Below are 22,461 nucleotides of genomic sequence, written 5' to 3' on the forward strand. Positions count from 1 at the left end.
CCCAATCGCTTCTGACGAAACCCAATGGCCGAAAATAACAATCTAACATGGAGTTGATGCCTATGTGCATTGCCAAGTAAGGGAGAGTCACTATACACTGTGACTCAAAAGACTTCTTTGACTAAAGAAACCATGCAAAAAGTCTGAGCCCAACACTAGATGGCAAGAGTACTGAGAGCAGATGTATCTACAGCAAAACATGCTACAAAGTAGGTATGCTCAATAACATAATTCAGCATAAATAAAAAAAAGAGGCTGATCGAACTAAAGATACAGAGGTAACAATGACTTTGTGAACAAGAAACCAGGAATTCAACTTTTGATCTCAAGATTTCCCCCCGCCCCGCCAACTGAGGTATGTTAAATAAAGGAAGTAGTTTACTACACGGCAAAAAGTGATTGCAAAGTAAAGTAAATGAGGGAGATAAAGACTAGAGACTTATGCACAAATGGAAAGAGTAAAGCAGAAGCAAGGCAGTTACATTACGATTTCCCCAAACAAAAGTATCTGCCCTTAGGAAGCACATATTTCAGCAGGTGTTCAACTAACTTCAAATATAAACATTAATTTCTGGTACTTAAGAGTCTATGGTAATGGACAAGATTTCAAGTCAGTGGTATCTTCTTGAGGGAAGAGCTATTTACGTGGACTTCTTTTCCATCAATGACCTAAACAAGGACTATGGAAGTATCATCTGCAATCTGAATTGCTATCAGAAATAGGAGAGTGTGTTTGGCAGCTGCCATACTCCAATGGGTTTGTGTGTGGCACCGGGGCCAACCACTAGTGTTGTGCTGAAGCGTGCCACTGCCCAAGAACAGAAAGACTGAGCATCCTTGCCAAACCCTCCACTACACCCCAAATGCAAATACCAAAACAATCAGTCAAGCAAAGTAGGAGTACCACCATTCTTGTGGGTTGTAATGTCAAGCCAAGTAGGAGGAGCACCATTCTTGTGGATTTTACTGTCATGTTGGAAAATAGAAACTGGTGAGCAGATTAAAGATACATGGAGTAGCAGTTCCAGAAATATTAAGTTGAGCTCTCTGCTCAAGATCCAAAAAGAGAGGCAACCTAGACCAGTTACCCTCCAGAATAACGTACTCCCACATATTTCGGAAAAAGACAGGGAGAAGATAGAGGTACAGAACACCAAAGAGAAAGCACTAGGAGACCTTTGGAAGGCTAAAACCAAGCAAGGCACTTGTTCCTAATATGTTCTTGGTGAGTTTGTGCAAGGCATTTGCCCCCAAGCCTGCTGATCATTTTGACAAAAGTTTTAATGAAATAACCAACTCGACTGGTGAAAGACTTAATGTCCTAAGCCTTAATCCTCTCTATATCCAAAGGCACTAAAGACCCAATGAGGTGTGCCTCCAAAAGGTCAATCTATTGTTAAAAAGAGAGGTGCCAAACTGTTTACTAAGGCCCTAGTGTCAAGGTCTGTGCAGATTATGCCCTCCCATATGTTTCCAGAGCAAGCAGGCAGGGAGAACACAAAAGAGCGCTACACCGAATTGGCATCCCTAAGGAAATAAAGAAGAATTTTATTTTGTTTCTGCATGCCAGAAGAGCCTAAACAATAAACAAGTAGATAAACAAGTTACTCACATTCGGTAATGCTCTTTCTGGTAAAGCCTATATAACTGGTGACTCATCTTTTGAATACTCCCCAGGCATCAGACTGGATCTGGAAAACCTTGAGCAATGCTCCTGCACATCTAGTGGCGGTGTCTAATGCCTCCACACCGATGTCACTCCATCCCCGAGGTGACACGTAGGGCCATCTAGAGCTCCCATCTTTGCACAATCACATCAGATGAGGATGCAGAGCTACCCTTTATTTTTTTTAGACATTCCTCAACAAAGTCTGAAATGTCTATAATGTGCAAAGGGAATATGCCACCACCTAAGTCTACGGGGTTCAAACCCTGTGGGGCGCATTGCTAACTAATTTTTGTGATTGATCCACATGTGGTTTTGACTGTAGTTCCTAGGGTCAGGCCACAACTACAAGGCCTGCAGTGACTGTGGTTTGACACCCCCCAAGGAAGGGCCACAGTACCCTTTGCCAGCGCATAACTGTGGCACCACCTGATTTTCCATATCCAGTCTGATGTGAGGGATATTCAAAAAGAAAGAAATCTGCAGTTAGGAGTCTATTGAACAAGTTACGCACCTTCGGTAACACCTTATCTGGTAGAGACAATACCTAGACTCAGATTCCTTACCTTTTGAATTTCCCCATGCGTCAGACTGGTTCTGCAAGGTTTTTCAAGAGCGGTACTCATGTGTGCCAGTAGGTGGTGTCGATCGGCTTCACGTCCATCGGCATCCACGCCGGTAGCGATATAGCAGTACCGATATAGGCGCCACCCGATGGCGCTGACATCAGTTTTTTTTCACAACTGTCCAAGCCAGAAGCATGGAGCCATGAAGAACACTGACCAAGGATGTGTCGAAACTAGGACCCTGAAAGGGGTCATCCCTGTCCCTAGAAAGCCGCTCGCAGAGCGGGAGGTCAGTAAGGAATCAGCGGCTAGAAATAGTCTTGAACAGTTAAGGCGTTACCAAAGGTATGTAACTCGTTCATCTTATAGAGACTTCTAGCCGCAGATTCTTACCTTTTGAATAGACACCGAAAAAATACCATCCCCAGATGAGGGTCTGCAAACTAATTTCAAACGAGAAAGTCCTGCAGGACCAAACAGGCAAAGTGCTCATCCCTGCAGACATGACTGTTCAGGCAGTAGTGGTCAGCAAACGTGCGCAGGGAAGCCCACGTTTCTGCCCAACAGATGCCTAGACGCAGAACTCTGCAAGCTATCGCAGTGGTCGCAGCTTTATCTCTGGTGGAATGAGCTCAAAAGCCTTCAGGAGGTTGCTTCTTGGCTAGAGTTTAGCAGACTTTGATGCAGAGCAGAACGCATCTGGGAATGGTCCGCTTCTGTGCCGCCCTACCTTTCTTTGCATCAACATACCTCATGAAGAGTTGGTCGTCCACTTGCGTGCAGTCAAGGTAAAACGATAACGCTCTTTTGTGGGTCCAGGTGGTGAAGTCGCTCCTCTTCTTTAGATGAGTGTGGTGAAGCATAAAAGGTAGGCAAGGTGCTAGATTGGCCTGCATGAAAATGGGAAACCGCTTTTGATAGAAAGTAGGTCCTTGTGAAAAGCACCACTTTGTCAGGATAGACTGAGAGGTAAGGCAGCTGAGATAGGCGCTGCAGCTTACTCACTCCACAGGCAGATGTAATCACCACTAGGAAGGCTGTTTTCAGAGTGAAAAGTCTGAGGGGACAAATGCGTAAAGGCTCGGAAGGAGTGCACATCAAAAAAGTTAAAACCAAATTCAGGTTAAGAGATGAGTTAGACCTTTGAGGAATCTGTGCACAATAGGGGACTTGAACAAAGAGGGTTGGTCAGGTAACTGTAAGAAGGCAGGAATGGCAGTTAGATAGCGCTTAAGCATGCCCAGAGCAGAGCCCTGATGGGCAAGAGAAAGAATGAAAAGTAGTACTACAGAAAATGGGGCAGAAATGTGATCAAATGATTTCTACACACCACACCATTTTCGCCAAAGCCAGGCATACACCATCTTGGTGGAAGGACACCTGGCAGCCAAGATGACAATACAAACTTTGGGAGAAAGGTCAAAAGCTGTGAAGTGTAGCTCCTCAATCTCCACTGAAGAATCTGCACGCAAGAAGGTGGAGAGTGGACATGTTCAGGTGAAGAACCCTCCCCTGCAGCTGCGACAGAAGATCTTCCAGAAGGGGCAGCCTCATTGGATGATCAATGACCATACTCAGAAGCTCAGGATACCAGACTCTTCGTGCCCAGTCCGGAGTCTCAAGGATTCCTGAACTTCTTGAGAACTCTGAGCAGGAGTGCTATTGGCGGAAAGGCATACAGGAGGCCTGAACTCCACTTGAGACAAAAATCACCTCTGAGTGAGAGCCGCCTTGTAAACTGCAGTGGGCAAAACTACGAACATTTCGCGTGCTCGATGGAGGTGAAAAAATCTAACCAAGGCTCTTCCCCACTGCTCCCCACTGCTGAAAGAGACTTTGTGTCACCTCTTTCTAGAGACTCCATTTGTGATAGGCTAGGCATCTTCGGCTGCGGTCGTCTGCTCTGGCGTTCAGAGAACCCATGAGGTGTTGAACCACCAGGGGTATACTCTGTTGTTCCAGCCATGTCCAAAGATGCAGGGTTCTTGACAAAGGGTTCATGGCCCAACCCTGTCCGGTTTGTTGCAGTACCACATGGTGATGATGCTGTCCATGAAACACTTGTTCCAGCCATCCCCTGATGGAGGGCAGAAAGGCTTTCAATTCCAGTCGGATTGCATGGAGGTCCAGCAGGTTGATGTGGAATCCAGATTCTCCCCGAGACCAGAGTCCACTGGTCTCCACCTCTCCCAAATGGCCGCACCATCCCAGAAGTCGCGTATCTGTTGGCTGAAGGACCAGGAGAAGTCTAAGAGCGCTTTGACTTATAGCTCTTCTTTTTGTGCCTCCTATCTGAGTGTCCAATGGACTTCGAATGGGACGAGGAGGACCTTGGGCTCCGCAAACGATCCCGGGATCTTACCGTCGACTGGGATCTCTACTTCCATGAAGTTGCATGCTGGGCCTCTTGCACCTTCAGGGACTGCTCACTCAAAAAAGCCTTTGTGACCACGGCCCGGCAATCGGAGCATGACTTGGTATCATGTCCCAGGATGCTTGTTTCGGGTCCAGGGAAGACATGGCTTGACAGTTCGGGCTGGACTGTTCCCATGAGGCACAGGGTCAAGACTGATTTGCATTAAGGGTGGGAGTAGTTGGTGGAGTACTACTATGCGGAATTCCATGAAGTTGAACAAAACTCTGTGAATTCCACAACACTTCGCTCCGTCAGACTCCCAATCAATAAAACGGAAACCTCACATACTTTTGGCAAAATAACAAGTATCTCTGTCTTTACATGCTAAAATGCATATAGTCATTTCACAAAAATGAAAATTTAACAAGCAGTGAGAGGTGATTATTTTGGGATCCTCCCTAACTTAAGGAGAGAACCAAGCAGATGCCTTGAAAACAAAGAGCACATCTTGCCAAACGATTCGGTGGTGGTCCCATCCTCTTAGGACCACCCCAAGCACAGTTATGGGCAAAAATACAATCCCAACCAAAGGCCCTGCAAAGCATTATGGGAGGAGATTAGCAGTGGGCAGTGAATATTATAGTATCCAATATCAAAATAATTCTACAAAGAGCTGCAGTTCAACTAGTCGTTACTAGGTGTTACTCACGAGTCAAATGCAAAAGCATTGAAACCCTTTCATGAAGCTGCAGTTCCACTAGTCGTTACTAGGTGTCCCTCATGAGTCAAACGCAAAAGCATTTGACTTGAGGGACACCATCATCCCCTTCCTGAAGCAAATTATTCTTATAATATCAATGCTGTAGTTTGCTGCAAGGGACACCACAAAAACACAATTAAAAGGGTTATAATCCAAAGTCTAAATTATGCAAAACAGCCTTCTTGACAAAAGACAAGTCACTTAGATTTGTGTTAAAAAGAAAAGAATTGAGGAATTTTGGGCTAACACCACTTCTTACAAAACTCTCCAAAAGGGAATATATTACTTACCCTCTAAGCATCTCTTTATAGCGTGTAGTGCCATAGATTCATAAGCTTAGCATACTCATGCCATCTGGTATTGGGATCAGACGTTCGCAACTTGTTTTTCTGCAAAGGAGTCTTTCAAGTCACAAGGTATGGTGAATCTTCCTATAGTCCGTATTGTGCATGGTCATGAGTTCTTTTGTTATTTTTTTAGCTCATCAGGTGAGCTTAGGATAGGAGCAGCAGAATGACAGTAAGGATGAACATGCAAGCAAAGTGTTTTAGTATAAAAGTGTGTATGTTCGGAATTAGCGTTCGGGAAAGGAGGGTGTCTGGATAAGAATCTACAGAACTACAAGCTAAGAATAGATGCTTAGAGGGTGAGTAACATACTCCATTCGTAGAATGTGTTGGCCATAGATGCATAGCATCAAATGTAAAGCAGTGCTTCCCAACAGCGGTGGCTAGCTAATAGTTGACGTAGATATTTGAAAGTGTTCTTAATAAAGCTTGACCCAAAGTAGCTTGTTGATTACCTAAGACAACGACACAGTAGTGTTTTGTGATGGTGTGATGGGTATTCCATGTAGCTGCTTTACAAATATCTGCAAGTGGAATGTTCCCTAAGAAAGCCATAGAGGCTCCTCTTTTGTAGAGAGAGTTCTTGGAGCTACGGATAGCAATCGCTTAGCTTTGTGTTAGCAAGTTTGTATACATCGTACTATCCATCCTACAATTCCTGCTTTAGAGATATGTGAACTTTTTTGTGGATTTGAAAAAGCAATGAAAAGTTGCTGTGTTTTGTGAAAGAGTTTTGTTCTCTCTATGTACATTAGTGCTTTTATAACATCGAGAGTGAGTAGAGCTCTTTCTACTACCGAGTCTGGTTTAGAAACGAACATAGGTAGTTCAATGGTGTGCTTTACATTAACCCTGGGTGAAGTACTACGCTACGCTTGCGTAGTTTGCGCTACTTCGCACTACGCAAATTGCACGTAGCACAGTGCAAACACGTGTAGCGTAGCAGTAATTTTTTGCTAGCTCGCGGTCCTCAACATCAAGTGGGCGACCGAGAGCTAGCAAAATGACATCCCGGCGAGACTTTTTCCTCGTTCGCGATCAGCAACATCAAGTTGCCGATCACGAGCGTGGAAAATAAAGCTCCTGGCGAGATTCTCAACGCGGGGAGGTCAGGTTTCTCATTGTGAGTGGTCGCGTATGCTCGCAACCGCTTGCTATGAGCAACTACCAGTCTGCGTTGAGAAAGCTGCCGCTCGAGTAGACATCTACTCGAGCAGCAGAAAACGACCGCTTGCACTGTGCAAGATGCGGTTTGCACTGATTGCACAGTGTGAACAAGCATCCGGCACTGTGCAATCAGTGCGAACAGCATTTTGCACAGTGCACTGCGCAGTTCGCGTAGCTAACGTAGTGCGAACTGCACGTCGCGTAGTGCGAAGTGCACTTTGCGTAGCTACGCGTCGCGCTGCTATACAAACTACGCCCAGGGTTACTTTACATGAAATCGGGAAACCACTTTAGGGAGAAATTTGGTGTTTGTTCTTAGTACTAATATATCAGTAAAAAAATGGAAGAAGGGTTCTTGCAGAGTGAGCCCTTGGAGCTCACTTATTCGTCTAAGAGATGTTATAGCCACTAAGAATGCTACTTTCCATGTGAGGAACTGTAAAACACATTAACATAATGGTTCAAAAGGGGGGCGTGGCTTAAGCGCCGACGAGCATGGTCGCCTGAGTCCCGAGCTCCGGGTTGATCTCAGCGAATTATCCTGACTGACCCCCTCCCCAGCGGCGCCGCCGACCTGCCGCGATCCCTGAAGGCTTGGGGACGACTCGGCAGCAGTTGTGAGCCGAGAGGGCTCTGTGATCACCTTGAATCCGGCGGGAGGTCGGAATACTAACGGGCGGCCATCTTGCAGTGGGCCTGCAGCCGGCCCGGATCCCCGGCCTCGATTTTGGAGGGACCCCGAGGGGGCTGACCCACCGCCGCAGAGTGAGGGACGGCACGCTCGGAAGGTTGGCCCGGCTGAGCGGGACGCCGCGACCTTCTCGTGCAGGCTCCTGGGGACCCGCGGCAGCACCTGGTGGGTGTGCGAGGACGACAGTCCGGACCCGAGAGGAGCGGAGCCAGCGCTGCATCCGACTGGAGGCGCGTTTCCAGCTGCAGAGTGCGCCGCGCCTGAGGCAGTTACGACGGCCCAGGTACTGTCGGGTGCGGCGCTGAGATCGCACGACGGACGCTCTGGGGCAGTGGCTTTGGCCATTGGAGCGGCGCCGGCCAGGCGCGGGTGCCCGGTCCCCGGGGGCCCGAAGCTATCCGTCAGGTGGATTGAGGGGCGGGAGCCTTCCGGGGCCCACTCACGCCTTGAGGGGAGCGTGCCGGCCCTCTAGTGGAGGCGTTTGAGCCTGTGACACGGGTTCTGGACAGCGGGTGGCTTTCGGCTGGCCTGTGTTGCGGTGCCTATACTTCCTTGCGCAATTTCTTGACCTCGGACCCGGCGTCGCGCTGGTGGGGGCGCAGTACCACGTTTGAGCTCCCCTGGTTGGGGCTCTGCTTCCTGGACTTTGCGGACCTCTGTGGGGGGCCTGGTATGCTTTGGTGTGGCCTGCATGGCTAGCGGCCTGTGCTCACGAAGTACCTGAGAGTGGTTCCACGCTATCTCCTAGTATTGTCCACCAGCCCTCTCCCTACATCACGCACGGGCCTGCTGGGTGGAGGTGCGCCCTGCGACCTTGGTACCCCTAAGGGGCAGCCCTCTGGAGTTGGACGCAACTGGGCGCGCTAGTGGTACATCATGGGGAAGCCGCGGAAGGGTGCTGGTGCGACCTCGGCGGATCAAGCTGAGGACCCCCTTGAGGCGCACGACCATCGACCGGCAGATAGCCAGAGCACAGGCCTTCAACAACAGCAGATGGACCAGATCCTCAAGGCCATTGGAGACACAAGGGAAGCGCTACGTCAGGATATTGCGCAGGTCTCTACGAACTTAGGCCTACTGAAGGCAGATCACGACAAGCTTGCGGACCGTGTCAAATCCACGGAGCTGGTGCTTGAGAAACTCGATCCGGCCCAGAAAACGACGGACGCTACGTTGGAGGATCTGGTGCGTAGGGTGCGACTCCTGGAGAGGAGAGCGGCTGATGCTGAAGGGCGCAACAGACGCAACAACATTAGAGTGGTGGGTTTGCCTGAAAACGTCGAGGGGGATGACATGGTCTCTTATCTTGAACGCTGGCTGCGGGATGAGGTGGTGCCTGAAGGCCTGACGAACTTCTACACTTTGGAGAGAGCTCATAGGGTCCCGGCCCGACCTCTGGCCCCTGGCCGTCCCCCCGGACCCGTCATAGCCCGTCGGCTGCACTTCAGGGATCGAGACATTGTTCTGCGGCAAGCCAGATTGAATGGTCCGTACAAGGTGGATAATGCGTCTGTGTCTCTCTTCCCCGACTACTCTCAGGAGGTCCAGCGCGACCGCTTTTCCTTCGTGGCTGTCAAGCGAGCTCTCCGCGACGAGGGAGTTCAGTACTCCCTGCTGTTCCCGGCACGCCTGAAGGTGCTGGTGGACGAGTGGCGACGTTCTGTGACACGCCGGATGACGCCTGGCAATGGCTGGAACGGTATCGGGCGGGCAGGGATGGCTCGGGTGTGTGGCCGGTGGCTCCTGAGGGTCGGCCGCGGCGGAGCAGGCGCAATCGGAAGCGAGGACAGAGCCAGCGATCCCCCCCGGCGTCGCATACGGAACTGGAACGGCAGGCCGCCTTACAAGCGGTGTCGCTTATTTCTGGAGTGGCGTCAGTGGGCCCTGTGATTGACTCGGGCTCCCGTATGGGCTCTGATAAAAAGGGACAGGGAGGCTCGGATGGGGGCTCGGAGAAGGAGTCTGGAGATTTGCCTCGGATTACCCCCCAGACGGCTGATGGACTGTTGGATGAGTGACTGTCAGGCAGCTGTGCAGGGAACAGTAAGGAGGGGTGCTTGGCTTAAGGCGATGACTGTGCCAGAGCTGCTGGGGTCCCTTCCGGATGGGTGTCGGGTGGGGCTACTTTCCCTGTCTTCCTGGGGTGTTGATGGTACTGAGGGGGGCCCCATGGCGCTATGTATTTGATTGGGCGGGAGCGCTGTTTGGGTGATGGGGGGGGGAGGGGTCCCTTCTAGACTGGGATCGGCCCACCACGGAGTAGTGGACTTAGAGCTGACCTGCCGGAGGTGCTGCGCTATCCCCTCTATCTCACATATTCTGTGAGTCTCTGGTGCTTTCCAGAGTTTCCCTCATTCGTGGGGGTGGGAGTTTGGATGGGTAGCAACTGTTTGACGCCTGTTCTGAGGGTGGGTGGGTGGGGGGTGAGTTGGGGGTGTGTGATGTTGCAGGGGTCTGTCAGTGTGCCGCTAGGGTTGTCGAGGTTCTGTTACTGCTATAGCTTTACCAATGGCGGCTAAGTTGGAACTGAAATATGTTACATGGAATGTGCGGGGGCTCAACTCTATAAGTAAGAGATATAAGGTACATGCATATCTGGTGCGCAGGGGGGTTCAGATAGCCTTTCTGCAGGAAACGCATTTGACTCTGGCAGAGGGGCGAGCGCTGCAGCGGCGTTGGAGGGGGCAGCTCTACTACACGACCTACTCCGCTCATGCTAGGGGGGCGCTGATTTGGGTTCGGGCGGGTGTCCCCTTCCAGCCCCTGAAGACGGAGATTGACTCGGAGGTGAGGTTTGTAGCGGTGATGGGGAGATTGGATGGCCGGGATGTCACGCTTTGCAGTGTTTATGTCCCTAATTTTGACCAGGCTGCGTTCTTTTCGGCCCTCTCGAAAAGATTGGCACCCCTGTTGATCGGCACAGTGTTCATGGGGGGGACTTTAACACGGTGATGGATGTGGATTTAGATCGCTCGCATCCTCCTGTAGCTCAGTCGGTGGTGCGCAGGGTGGCCAAAGCTCGGAGGACCTGGCAAGAACGTTGGGGCCTCCTGGACGCTTGGCGTACGCTCCATCCCAACGATAGGGACTATTCGTTCTACTCCCCACCCCATGATCTCCACGTCCGCCTCGACGCCTTTCTCTGTACTGCTGGGGCCCAGGAACTAGTGCGCAGTAGCGAATACCTGGCGAAGACTATTTCGGACCACAACCCTTGCTTACTCGCAGTCCTCTGGTCTAGGCAGCGGCAGCCGATTCCCACGTGGCGGCTAAATCCGCTGATGTTGGAGGACCCGGTCTTCCGCTCGGAACTGCAGGAGCGCCTTGAACGCTACTTCCAGGAGAACGCGGGCACCGCAACTACCAGAGCGGTCGAATGGGATGCCTTTAAGGTGGTGGTACGAGGCGCGTGCCTTTCTTCCTCGACAGGGGTGCGTAGGACGCTGCTGGCTGACGTGGAGCGGGAGGAGGACTCACTTAGGCGGGTGGAGAAGGCTAACCACGCAACGGGGAGCGATAGGGAGGAGGTGATGGCGGCAAGAGAACATGTGGCTGCACAAGTGGAGAGGCTTCGCTGCCATGACTATCGGGAATGCATGGTCCGGGCCCATGCCGAGAGGGACCGAGCTGGTTCACTGCTAGCGTGGCTGGCTAGCCCCCATTCTGGGGGCGCGCCGATTCTGTCCCTGACCACACCTACCGGGCCGCTGGTTTTTCCCAACGGGAAGTTAATGACCAGTTCTTGGATTACTACTCGGAGCTGTACCGATGTAAACTGTCCTTGCCCCCGACTGGTTTGGATGCCTTCTTGGAGGAGGCCCAACTGCCGCAGCTGGACCTAGAACAGGGGAACGCGCCCTGGGTGCCGCTGTGACACAGGTGGAGATCAGAGCAGCGATTAAGCACATGGCTCGGAAGAAAACGCCAGGGGGTGATGGTCTCCCTGTGGAGTTCTATGCTGCATTCCTGGACCTTCTGGCGCCACAGTTGTTGCGGGTCTATGGTGAGGCATGGGAGCTGGGCAGGCTTCCGGAATCGGCGAGGGAGGCGATCATTGTGCCGTTGCTGAAGAAGGGCGGCCAACCCACGTTGAGGACGGCGTACCGTCCCCTCTCGATGCTCACCGTGGACTATAAAGTACTGAGCAGGATTTTGGCTACGCGACTGTCGGCCCATATGTGCTCCCTCGTTCACCCGGACCAGGCGGGCTTTATCCCCACGCGGAATACCTCTGCCTGTATACGGCGTCTGTTACGGGTCATGGATGTTGAGGGGGAGGGTCCTCCGTCCGCGGCTGTCCTATCGGTGGATATAGAAAAGGCGTTCGACAGCGTGGAATGGCCGTACCTGTTCGGCGTGTTGCGTCGGTTCGGGTTGGGGGACTACTTTATCCGCTGGACGCAGCTTTTATATGCCTCCGCTACTGCCAGGGTTCGCACGGGCCGTACAATATCTGCGGCGTGTGCAGTGACGAGGGGTACTAGGCAGGGCTGCTCTCTATCCCCGCTCCTGTTCGCCTTGGCGATAGAGCCGTTGGCGGCGCGGGCGCGTCGGGGGCAGCATTATGAAGGGGTGCTGATGCGTGGTGTCCGACACCACATCTCCCTGTATGCTGATGACCTCCTGTTATACCTAGCTGAGACGACGGCCTCGGTTCGGGGTGCGCGGGCCTTGCTTCGTGAGTTTGGCGAACTATCGGGTCTCAGTGTTAATTGGTCTAAGACTTGCCTGTTCCCCCTGACTTCCCGGTGTGCGCGACCTGCGGGGCTTGGGGAGCTGCGCTGGGAGCCGGAGTGTATGCCATACCTCGGGGTTTACATTTATCATACCCACTCGTCCCTGTATGAGGGAAATGTGGGCAGAGCGTTGAGAGGCATCAGGGGCAGTATTGATTTTTGGCGTACCCTCCCCCTGTCTGTGGCCGGACGCATAGCTTTGTTGAAGATGGTGGTCCTCCCACGCTTACTCTATTTTTTCTGTACACTACCGGTGCGGATCCCGCTCTCCTTCTTTCGGACTTTAAGATCAATGGTGATAGGGTTCATATGGGGCCCTGGCAGGAGGCGCGTGGCTCTCTCCACCCTACTCCGGTCGCGGGAGGCGGGGGGTCTTGCTGTGCCGGATTTTGAATGGTATTACCTGGCGGCGCAGCTGCAGTGGCTCACCCAGGCGGTGGCGCGGGAGTTCAGAGGCCCAGACGGCCCACATGGCAGGATTATACAGCGCCATGTCCTGTCCTTCATATTGCTCCAGCAGGGCCTTCGCCTAGACCAGTTGTCTCTGGAGGAACGCACCCTCCGACACTGCTGGCTTCAAAGCCAGGAGCGAGCGGGTATCCACGTTCCATATGCGCCGGAGATCCCCTTAGGCATGTGTACAGCTTTACCGCACGGCGGGGACTGGTCAGGGCTAGCCACATGGGAAGACTGTGGGCTCCATATGATGGGAGACTTGTACAGGGATGGTGTCCTACTGTCGTTTTCCGACCTGCAGGAGGCATTTGATTTGCCGAGAGGCGACTTCTTACTCCATGCGGCTTTGGTCTCTGCGGTCCAGAGACGATGGAGGAAAGGTCGGGCGGAGCCACCTACGTCTTTGGGATGCCAGTACGTTGTGATGGCCGCTGGCACCTTTAAGGCTGTTACTTGCTTGTATAGGAGACTAGCACTGGATGTCCCCCCCCCATTGGACACACTGCGGGAACGCTGGGAGACGGACCTGGGCCGGCAGATACCGGAGACTACGTGGCCCCAGCTTTTGCGCCGGGCCTGGAAGGGCACGCGCAACGTCCGATTTCAATTGGTCCAATATTTCACGCTCCACAGAGCGTATTGGACGCCGGCCAAGATCCAACGGGTTTTTGGTGGGGCACAGTCGGTGTGTCCCCGTTGTAACTCAGAGGGTGCCGACTTTGGACACATGTTTTGGGCCTGCGCGGGGCTTGGTTCCTACTGGCCTGATGTTGTGGCCTGTCTGAATGAGATCACTGATCGTCAAGTTGAAACGGATATGGGAGTTTGCCTCCTGCTTTGGTTCCCGCACACCCCGGCCACGAAGGTCACCAGTAAATTCATCGACCTGGGACTGATACTGGCCAAGAGGGAGCTCACTCTGCACTGGAAATCTAGGGGGGGTCCCAGCTTCTTGAGATGGCGGGGGTGTTTTCTGCAATGGGCGTCTAGTGAAGGGACACTCCGCTTACAACTGGCCAACCGCGCAGCCAATGATAAAGCGCTAGAAACAGCTAGGGCGTGGTGCGCGCTAGTGGCAGAATTGCAATCACTGTCAGAGGTTGCGGAGGATAGCGAGGAGGAGGCGCAGGCGACCCAGGGGGTGGAGACAGCAGTGGGGAGGGCAGGGACATCTACGGGGGACCTTGCACGTTAGGACTGCATTTTATTGGCTATCAAGGAATTAGAAGTCGCGCCAGGGGTTGTGGAGATGGGATGGGGTTGCATGCGCGGACCCGCTTGGCGCTTGAGATCTATCAGGGTACGAGGGTTGCTGCCTGAGATCTGAGAGGAGCTGCCTGAGACTCCATGTTGAGTTATGTTGCATTAAGGATTTGACGCAGGAGGCACACTGACATGGGGGGGTGGGGGTAGAGAGGGAGAGGGTAAAGGGACAGGTAGGGTATGGATATGTGGGATGCAATAATTGAAATGTTGATATACGAACTGCAAAACGACACCTGCAATCGCTTGTTTGTTTGTTGCTATGTGAAATCAATAAAAATTTTGTTTAAAAAAAACAAAACATAATGGTTCAAAAGGTGGACCCATAAGCCTGGTCAGTACTATATTAAGGTTGCAGACTGGTGCTGGTGGGATGAACGGGGCGGGGGAATGACTTTTTAACCCTTCCATAATGTTTTTATTACTGGATTTTAAATAAAGACGTGTTGTCTATTTTACATGCAAGCAGAGAGTGCTGCCAAGTACAGTCTAAAAGAGGCATACGCAAGGCCTGTTTGTTGTAAATGGATTAGGAAACAACCAGGTTTTGTATTCTACGACTTCAGGAGCCAGATTGCTAGATTCCGCTGCTCGGCATAGGAGTGTAATATCCCTGACCAGATGATACATAGGGCATTGCCTTTTGGACTGTAGGTGAGGAAGGTTTGGCATTTCACGTTGTGGTGTGTGGTGAAGAGGTCTATCCCAGGGGTTCCCCCCAGGCCAGACACATGATTGTAGAAGTGTTGTTTTTATTTGCGACTCATGTACCAGCTGCTGCATTCCTTCTGAGCATATCTGTGAAGTTGATGTCCACCCTCGGTGGGTATTCTGCTAGGACATGAATTTTGTGAGGTATGGCCCAGTGCCATATGCGTTCGGCTATGCGGGAGAGCTGTATTTACTGTGTGCCCCCGTTTCTGAATATAATACATGACTGTCATATTGTAGATGCAGACGAGAACCACCTTGTGTTGAAGATGTTGTTGCAAAGCTTTGAGAGCTAATTGAATCGCAAGAAGCTCTAGCTGATTTATATGTAGGAATTTTACGTTTGAGCCCATAGACCACACACTGTGACCTCTTGCTTATGTGCCCCCATGCATCTGTTGTAAGGGTTACCTGAGGAACACTGCAGGCTTTGAAGGGCCGACCCTGCAACAGATTGTTGTTGTTTCATCACTGCAGAGAGCAGTGGATTGGGCGGCCCTATCCACATTAGATCTTGAAGATGCCCATCTGATGGGGTCCAATATGATTGAAGGCACCATTGGAGGGGGCGCATATTTAGGCAAGCGTGGGGCTCTATGGAGCTACATGAAGCCATCATCCCTAATAAGTTAATCACAGTTTGTTTTGATGTGACTTGATGTAGCTGAAAAAGAGGCAAAGCTAGCTGAAACTTTGGAACTCTTGCTGGATTGGGATAGGCTTTGGCTGTAATGGTGTTTAGAGTTACCCCTAGGAATGGTTGAATTTGTAAGGAGAGGTGGTGAGATTTTGTTGTACTGAGCATAAAGCCTAATTTGTGCAAAAGGCTGATTACCTTTTGAGTGGCTTGCAGACATTGCTGTTTGCTTCCACTCATGATTAGCCAATAATATAGGTATGGAAACACATGCGTGCTCCCAGTTCAGAGATGCGCTGCTACAACCAAGAGACATTTAATGAATACTCTTGGTGCAGTAATTACTCTGAATGGCAACACTTTGAACTGGTAACGTTGGCCAGTTGCTTGAAAACTGAGGTAGTGTTGAGGGGCTGGATGTATTGGAATGTGGAAATAGGCATCCTTAAGATCTATGGCTGTTCTGAAGTTTCCTTGCTGGAGCAAACGTATAACTTCTTGGTGCGTTACCATGTGGAAGTGCTCCAACAGGATGTATTTATTGAGTAGCCTGAGGTCCAATATAGGCCTTAATGTACTGTCTTTCTTTGGAATGAGAAAGTAGAGTGAATACACCACGTATCCTTGGCATTGTGGTGGGACTGGCTCTATGGCCCCTTTTTGAATGAGAGCATGAATCTCCTCTTGAAGTAGCGAGAGATGCTCTTGTGACATAGATTGCATGCGAGGTGGGATACTGGAAGGTGGAGATGTGACTGAGACAATATTCAGCTTTTAATATAGAAAGTACACACTGGTCTGATGTAATTTGTACCCAGTGTGTGTGTAGTAGTCTTTTAGCCGACCCCGTACTGGTGTTAAGTGCGTAGGTGGAGGCTTGGAAAGTCACTAGTGGAGGTGGTCCTTTTGGAAGCGGATCCATGACCTCAACCCTTAATGCCTCTGTACTGTGACATAAATTATGCCTGTTGTATTTACTGAGACTGATGGAAGTTGTTAGGATTTTGAGTTGAGGCTGTATCTGTGGAAGTGCACATTTTTGATTCCCTCTTAGGACTGGCCTCCCTGAAGGGAACCCCGGTCTTGGTAGGTTTATAAGTGTCTGGTGAGTAGGGCTTAGAGGGTTAAAGGCAGTGCTTAGTTTGAGTCTGTGCTTTCTGGTGCTCAGCACCAGCACTTACATGTCAACACCAGAGCTTGTGACGGTCTACCACAAGGTGACGATGTCTGGCTAATTTAGAGATGATCACAACAACAGTTAAAAATGAATTCAATATTCATTCAAAATTTACTATTACACACAAGCCTTACTTTTAGCTTTGGGGGCCTGAAATAGTCCGAATTATTACACCTGTAGGACTGTGATGGTTAGTAGATGTGCTGTTAGAATCGTTGGTAGCTTAGGAGGGGCAATTTGTAGTGTAAGCGGCAGGGGACTCCTGATGAGAGCCCAGGCTTTTATGTTTTTTTTTACAGATTAAGCACTAGAAAGGTCAGGGTCAGTATCATCTGGAGGGTCTATATTTTACTCATCCCATGCATCATCGATATTTTGAGGGTCCCCCTGAGTATGGTTGATCATAGGGGTCAGTGTTATCCCTTGAGCAATGCTTCACAAGTGGGGATAGTGAGGGTGATACCCAAGGATGAGCGTGAGGAGAGTGTTGTGGTGATGATGGAGGCGGGGTGGTGTAGTTGGTGTTGGCAGCAGACGGGGGGAGGAGGAGAGGATGTAGGTAATTGTGGAGGTGGAGGAGGTGGTAGCTGAGAGAACAGTATGGGACTAGCACCCCTGTCCCTATGTTTCTTTTTTGGAGTCTTATGTAGTTGTGGTCCCATGATCATCTCTCTTTAAATGTTTTCTTGCTCTTAGTGATCTTGTTTGTTGGTGATGGAGGTGCTTTTGTAACCATTCGTCCAGTGTCTGGTTTAAGTATTTGGCTTGGCGTCAAGTTTTTCTTGTAACTTTTTAAGTAGAGGCTCAACCGCTTAATCTTTTGGTGCAGCCTATCAATGGTGGCGGTGGGGGAAGAGTCCAGAATTTGGAAGAGGTAGGAGAAAAAACTACCTCCACTGCATCTTCTCATGATGCAGGGGGCGTGTACGAAGGAGGCAGATCAGAGTTGTCTGGACAGCTGGAGGAAAACCAGGCAATGGTTAATATAGGAGGGTTCGGAGTTGTGAAGGGCCTTAGGGCCTTGGCATGAGTCAGTAGTTAAATTGGCATCTCTTCTGGAAGAGGAGTCAGTGGAGGCTTCTGAAGTGCGGGGCGATGCGGGTACGTTTGGGTAGGTTGAGGATGAGTCTGGCTGAGGCATTCTGTATGGTCTGTAGACCTTTGAGAAGATGGGAGGCTGTTCCGGCGAGGAGTGTATTTCCGCTGTCCAGTCGGCTGGTGATAAGGCCTTGAGTCACTGTTTTCCTGGTGCTAGTGGGGATCCACCTCAAAATATTTTGGAGCGTTTGGATGCAGGATGAGGCTACCATGTTGAACTGGTGCTTCATGGAGAGGTCGCTGTCCAGGATGAAGTCGAGGTTACTGGCATGGTTGGTGGGGGTAGGTAAGGGTCAGAGTGCTTTGGGCCACCACTTGTTGGCTGAGACGTCTAGGATAATCAGGATTGCCGTCTCGCCCCGGTCGAGGATGACTCTGATGTCATCCGTTGCAGCTATCAAGGCGGTTTCAGTGCTGTGGTTGAAGAAGAAGCTGGGCAGGGTGGCATCCAGTAGGTTGTTTCCTGCCAGGTGGTCCGTGAGCTGGCAATCGGCTTTCTCCAGGACCTGAGCCGGGAAGCGGAGCAGCGAGAGGGGGCAATAGGTCTTGTGTTCACTGGGGTCAGAGGGTTTCTTCAAAAGGGGTTTCATCTCTGTGTGTTTCCAGGCATCAGGGAAGATGGCCGAGGTGATAAATGTTGGTGACTGCAATAGCAATTTCCTCCTGTCCCAGGTTGAAGGCATGGTGGGGGCAGGGGTCTGTCGGTTCTTCAGTGTGGATGGAGGTCATAATCATTGTGGTGACTGGCGTGGTGAGCGGTGGTAGCATTTGATATTTTTGGTAGTTATGGCATCAAGAGCGTTTTCAGGGCCAATGGCTTGGGTGCAGACAGTGCTTTTGGCACCGAGGTATTCATGGCCTTTTATGCAGAGTGAGTTTTCGAGTTGGAAGCGGTCGTCTTTTCTGCACAGGGGGCGTCATAGGGTTTTTGTGGCATCAAGGTCGGCATTTCTTTTACACCGGCAATAGGGCTGACTTTCACTTCAAGAAGGTTGTTGCCTTTGGTTTTTCAATGCCTTTTCGTGCTGGTTTAGGCAGAGGGACAGGAGCCGCTGCTTTGACTTATGCCAGAGATCTCCATGGCCTGCGGGCAGTGGAGTTCCGTGAGCCAATGGGAATGCATTTGTGTTAGTGTGTGAGGCTTTCGCCGGTGAACTCACATGCCCCTTCGAGATTGTTGGTTCATGCTTGGAGTCAGACCCTTTCCCACTGCTGGCAAGTAGGATGGGGATGTCCACAGGCACAGCGCTTCATTGTTTTCTGGAGACAGGCAGAGGTTGCAGAAACTGTATGTCCTGCCTGGAATATTTAGCATGACACTTGGGGCAGAAGCTGAACGGAGTCATTTCTATCACTGTGTGGATAGAGTGGAAGAAGATGGCATTTGCGTTGGAAGAAGACGTCAGACTCAGCTTGGGAAAGCAGAAAGAAACATAACGAAAGCCAGTTGATGGTTGTCTTCTCAATGCTATCTGTCAAAGGGTTATAAATCGGGGAGCTGAAAAGGCCATGTGGAAGGTGTAGAAACATTGGTCCCTGAGCTCCAAGATATACATCCAAACCCGATGGCAAAGAAAAACAATCTAAGGAGTCAATGACCAAGTGCAATGCAGACTATAGGAGGAGTGACCATACCTTGTGACTCAAAAGACTTCTTAGAAGAAAATTAAGATGCACACATTCAGGCCCAACACTAGATGGCAGGAGTATGCTAAGCACATGTATCTATGGCCAACACATGCCACGAACATACAAATATAAAGGACTGACAGAAGCATCTCACTAAAGAGGGCACCATCTCAACAGGTAACAATGATGGGAACTTTTAAGTAGCATCATTAAGCATAATTCAGACAACACAGGATTCACAGAAAATGCATCAGCATTCAAAGTTTATTTACATGTTGGTCAGACATACCTGGCTTCATAGTCGTTTCGGATGAGCAGCAGGTGTTGCAAAATGGAGAGCAGTGTCTGTTCTGCCTTAGAATCTTTCACTGTATTTAAAATAATCTGGAAGATCTCTTCGAAGTCAGTGAGAATACAGTTAAGGAAAAATAATATAGCTCACATACAGATAGATATAAGATATTTTGAAATAAACTGGTCAGAGTTGCCTTCATACGCACCGCAAAGAACAATCACAATCATTTAAAAATTAGTATGGCCTGGGATGCCACAAGCATAAGCAGTATCAATAGTGACATATAACTTGGCCGATGCAGATTTTTGGGGGGTTTGGGATACCAGCCCAAGTGGGGTTCAGATGTACTTCTGGCACATATATGGTGAAATTACACAGGAAAATGTTTTCCCTGTTTGCAGGGGGAGATAGTGCGGCCAACAGTAAATCGTCTTTGTCTGATGGAGAGCACTAGGAGCATACTGGGTACACCATGTTGGTTGAGTGTTATACCCAGTTCAATGTCCACATTGATTGTACTGTGATGTACTGTACTATCTTAGTGCTCCTGTATCCGGAGTGTGTACAACTGTTCTGCCATTGTTATCTCGGTGCGACTCATTGTTGACCATGCTAATCTTAATTGCTGTCTGTAAAATGATGAATAAATGTTTAAAAAAATATAGTATGGTCTAGGTGAAACCTTTAGTAATGAAACACATACTGACAAATAATTTCTTAATGCCGATGCTCAACCAAGTGGAGTCATTTTACTTTCCATTGTACAGTCCCCACAATACATTAAAAAAATATGGAAATCTAATTAGCATACCAATTGCATGGCTATGTGTTGCTGAGTTTTTTTATTTTTTAATTTTAAGGCGAAAAATGAAAAAAATATTTCTATATGCACATGACCTAAAGCAAAAAGAAAAATGCACTCTAAATTTAAGACACTACAATCCCAGCATGCATCACAGTAGCAGTTGAACTGTCAAGATTATTTGAGAATCTATGTTATTTCACTGGCAGTAATGCAACTGAGGCGCACCTCATTTAACAGTATACTCAGATTAGGTCATACATTGAGGGATTGACAAAGTATTGGTCATCAACATTAGTGCATTTAGTGATGGTGCCTCTCGGGACAAAAAACACCCTACTACCTAGGTGTACATATACACAGGGATATCAAAGAAAATCCCCAGGTACCTCAAAATGAATAATCCAATATCCCGGCACTCAAATGTAACAGTTTAAATTACTTATGTTTTTACCATAGGGGAATAAATTTACGCACAATTCCTGAACATTCAGCCACAAATAACAATTTTGGTTCGTAAGAGTCAAATAGATTTAATTAACACATATTAGAAACGCCATCAGAAATTGATGTTCAAAACAGACACAAAATGACACAAATTACATTGGTGAATAACTAGTCAAGAGAGGGTGATAAACACAATATACAGGACAAATGGAATAAATATGTCCTCCTCTTCTTGATCCTCAAGCAACAACAGCCGACACGTGTTTCGTCACGTCATGTGACTTCCTCAAGGCTTCTAACTGTTTGTAGTGCAATTTAGTCAGCGTCTATATCCGTAGTCTTCTTTCGAATAATAGGGATTGAATCTGCCCGTTTGGCGAATAACTTCGTCTATATACTTTGTAGCTCCTCTTTAATTAGATTCATAAGTCCAGACCACTTTCCATGTCTTAGTAACCTCCGTTACAGGGAACCATAGTGATAAGCGTTTTGTTTCTAAAAGCACCACGGAGTCATCATAAAGTATCCTCAACTCAAGTCTAAATATTCCAATAATTTATAATCTTCTCAAATAGTTGGCCTTAATTTTCATTTCTTTCTTTTGGTAGACTGAGATTACGGCCTGGAACTCTTTTTTTTTTTTCCGTAATGGGCGTGTATGTTCCTAAAAAAATGTAGGCTTATTTCCGTTTTTAACGACGTAGGTGATGGGCTCTGATATGCCGCGTGTAAGAACGTCCTCTCTATACGTGTCACCATATACGTGTCACCATTATTTGAGAATCTAATAAATGACGTAGAATCTACTGAATAAAGTAGAAAGGCCAGAATCCTTATTTGCAATTTAATTATTTATCTGGAAAGTAGGTGGACTGTATATGAATGTAATGACCAACAATAGAGAACTGATGTTCAAAATTAAGTTTTCTACATTATGGCACCTTTTTTATATTGATCACAATAAAACATTAGCAAGCTCAGGTCTACCAATGTAATGGACGAGCTACGAGAAAAACAAGAGGAAGAACAATTCTATCAACAGGATACTTACACCTGTAACATATTTACATGGACATCTGAAATACTTGTGGGACATCTTTGGAGATCAGATGGAAAAACAAGAGACCTACTCTCTCTTTTGGGAAAAGTCTCTCTCCACCTTTCCTAATAGAGTGCTTAGGAACACTACAAAAAGGCATGAGGCCCTTTAACTAGCTTCTTACAGTTGAGAAATTCAGAGGTGTTCTAACTTATGTATGTATCTTTAAACCTTCCAACAGTGGGATAATAACTGTTCTGACAATCACTGAAATATTCAGACCCATCTAGACAAGTGTAACAAAAAGAAGTAACTTACCAGGCTTAGCAAAACATATTAGAACAATAACAAAAAATGAGCCTCCACACTGGGAGAGCTACCAACTGGGCAGCGGTGTCAGGTTCTGCCTTACTATTGATCACCTGAGAGATGGCCTGCTATTATTTATAGATTCCACGTAATGAGCTAATGTTAGACAGTTTGAGCTTCACTCATAGTCCTAGACATTTCTTCAAGTGGCACATGGTTGTACTACTGTGCGTAGACAAGAACATACTAGGATGGCCTACCCTCAATTCCAGCAGACCAATGTTGCAAGTGGATTTGTTCAATGATCAA

The 22,461-nt window shown here is 49.0% G+C and overlaps 1 protein-coding gene across 1 annotated transcript in view; it reads right to left on the reverse strand.

The window, feature by feature from the left end:
• Positions 1 to 22,461, reverse strand: part of DIAPH1 (diaphanous related formin 1) — a 1,046,618-nt gene that overhangs the window by 407,443 nt on the left and 616,714 nt on the right. The window contains exon 12 of the mRNA XM_078653498.1: positions 19,550 to 19,666. Within this exon, the coding sequence (XP_078509624.1) occupies positions 19,550 to 19,666 (117 nt within the window). The remainder of the gene's footprint in view (positions 1 to 19,549; positions 19,667 to 22,461) is intronic.

The sequence above is a fragment of the Lissotriton helveticus genome, chromosome 7, assembly GCF_964261635.1.
Source record: "Lissotriton helveticus chromosome 7, aLisHel1.1, whole genome shotgun sequence".
NCBI classification, from domain to species: Eukaryota; Metazoa; Chordata; class Amphibia; order Caudata; family Salamandridae; genus Lissotriton; species Lissotriton helveticus.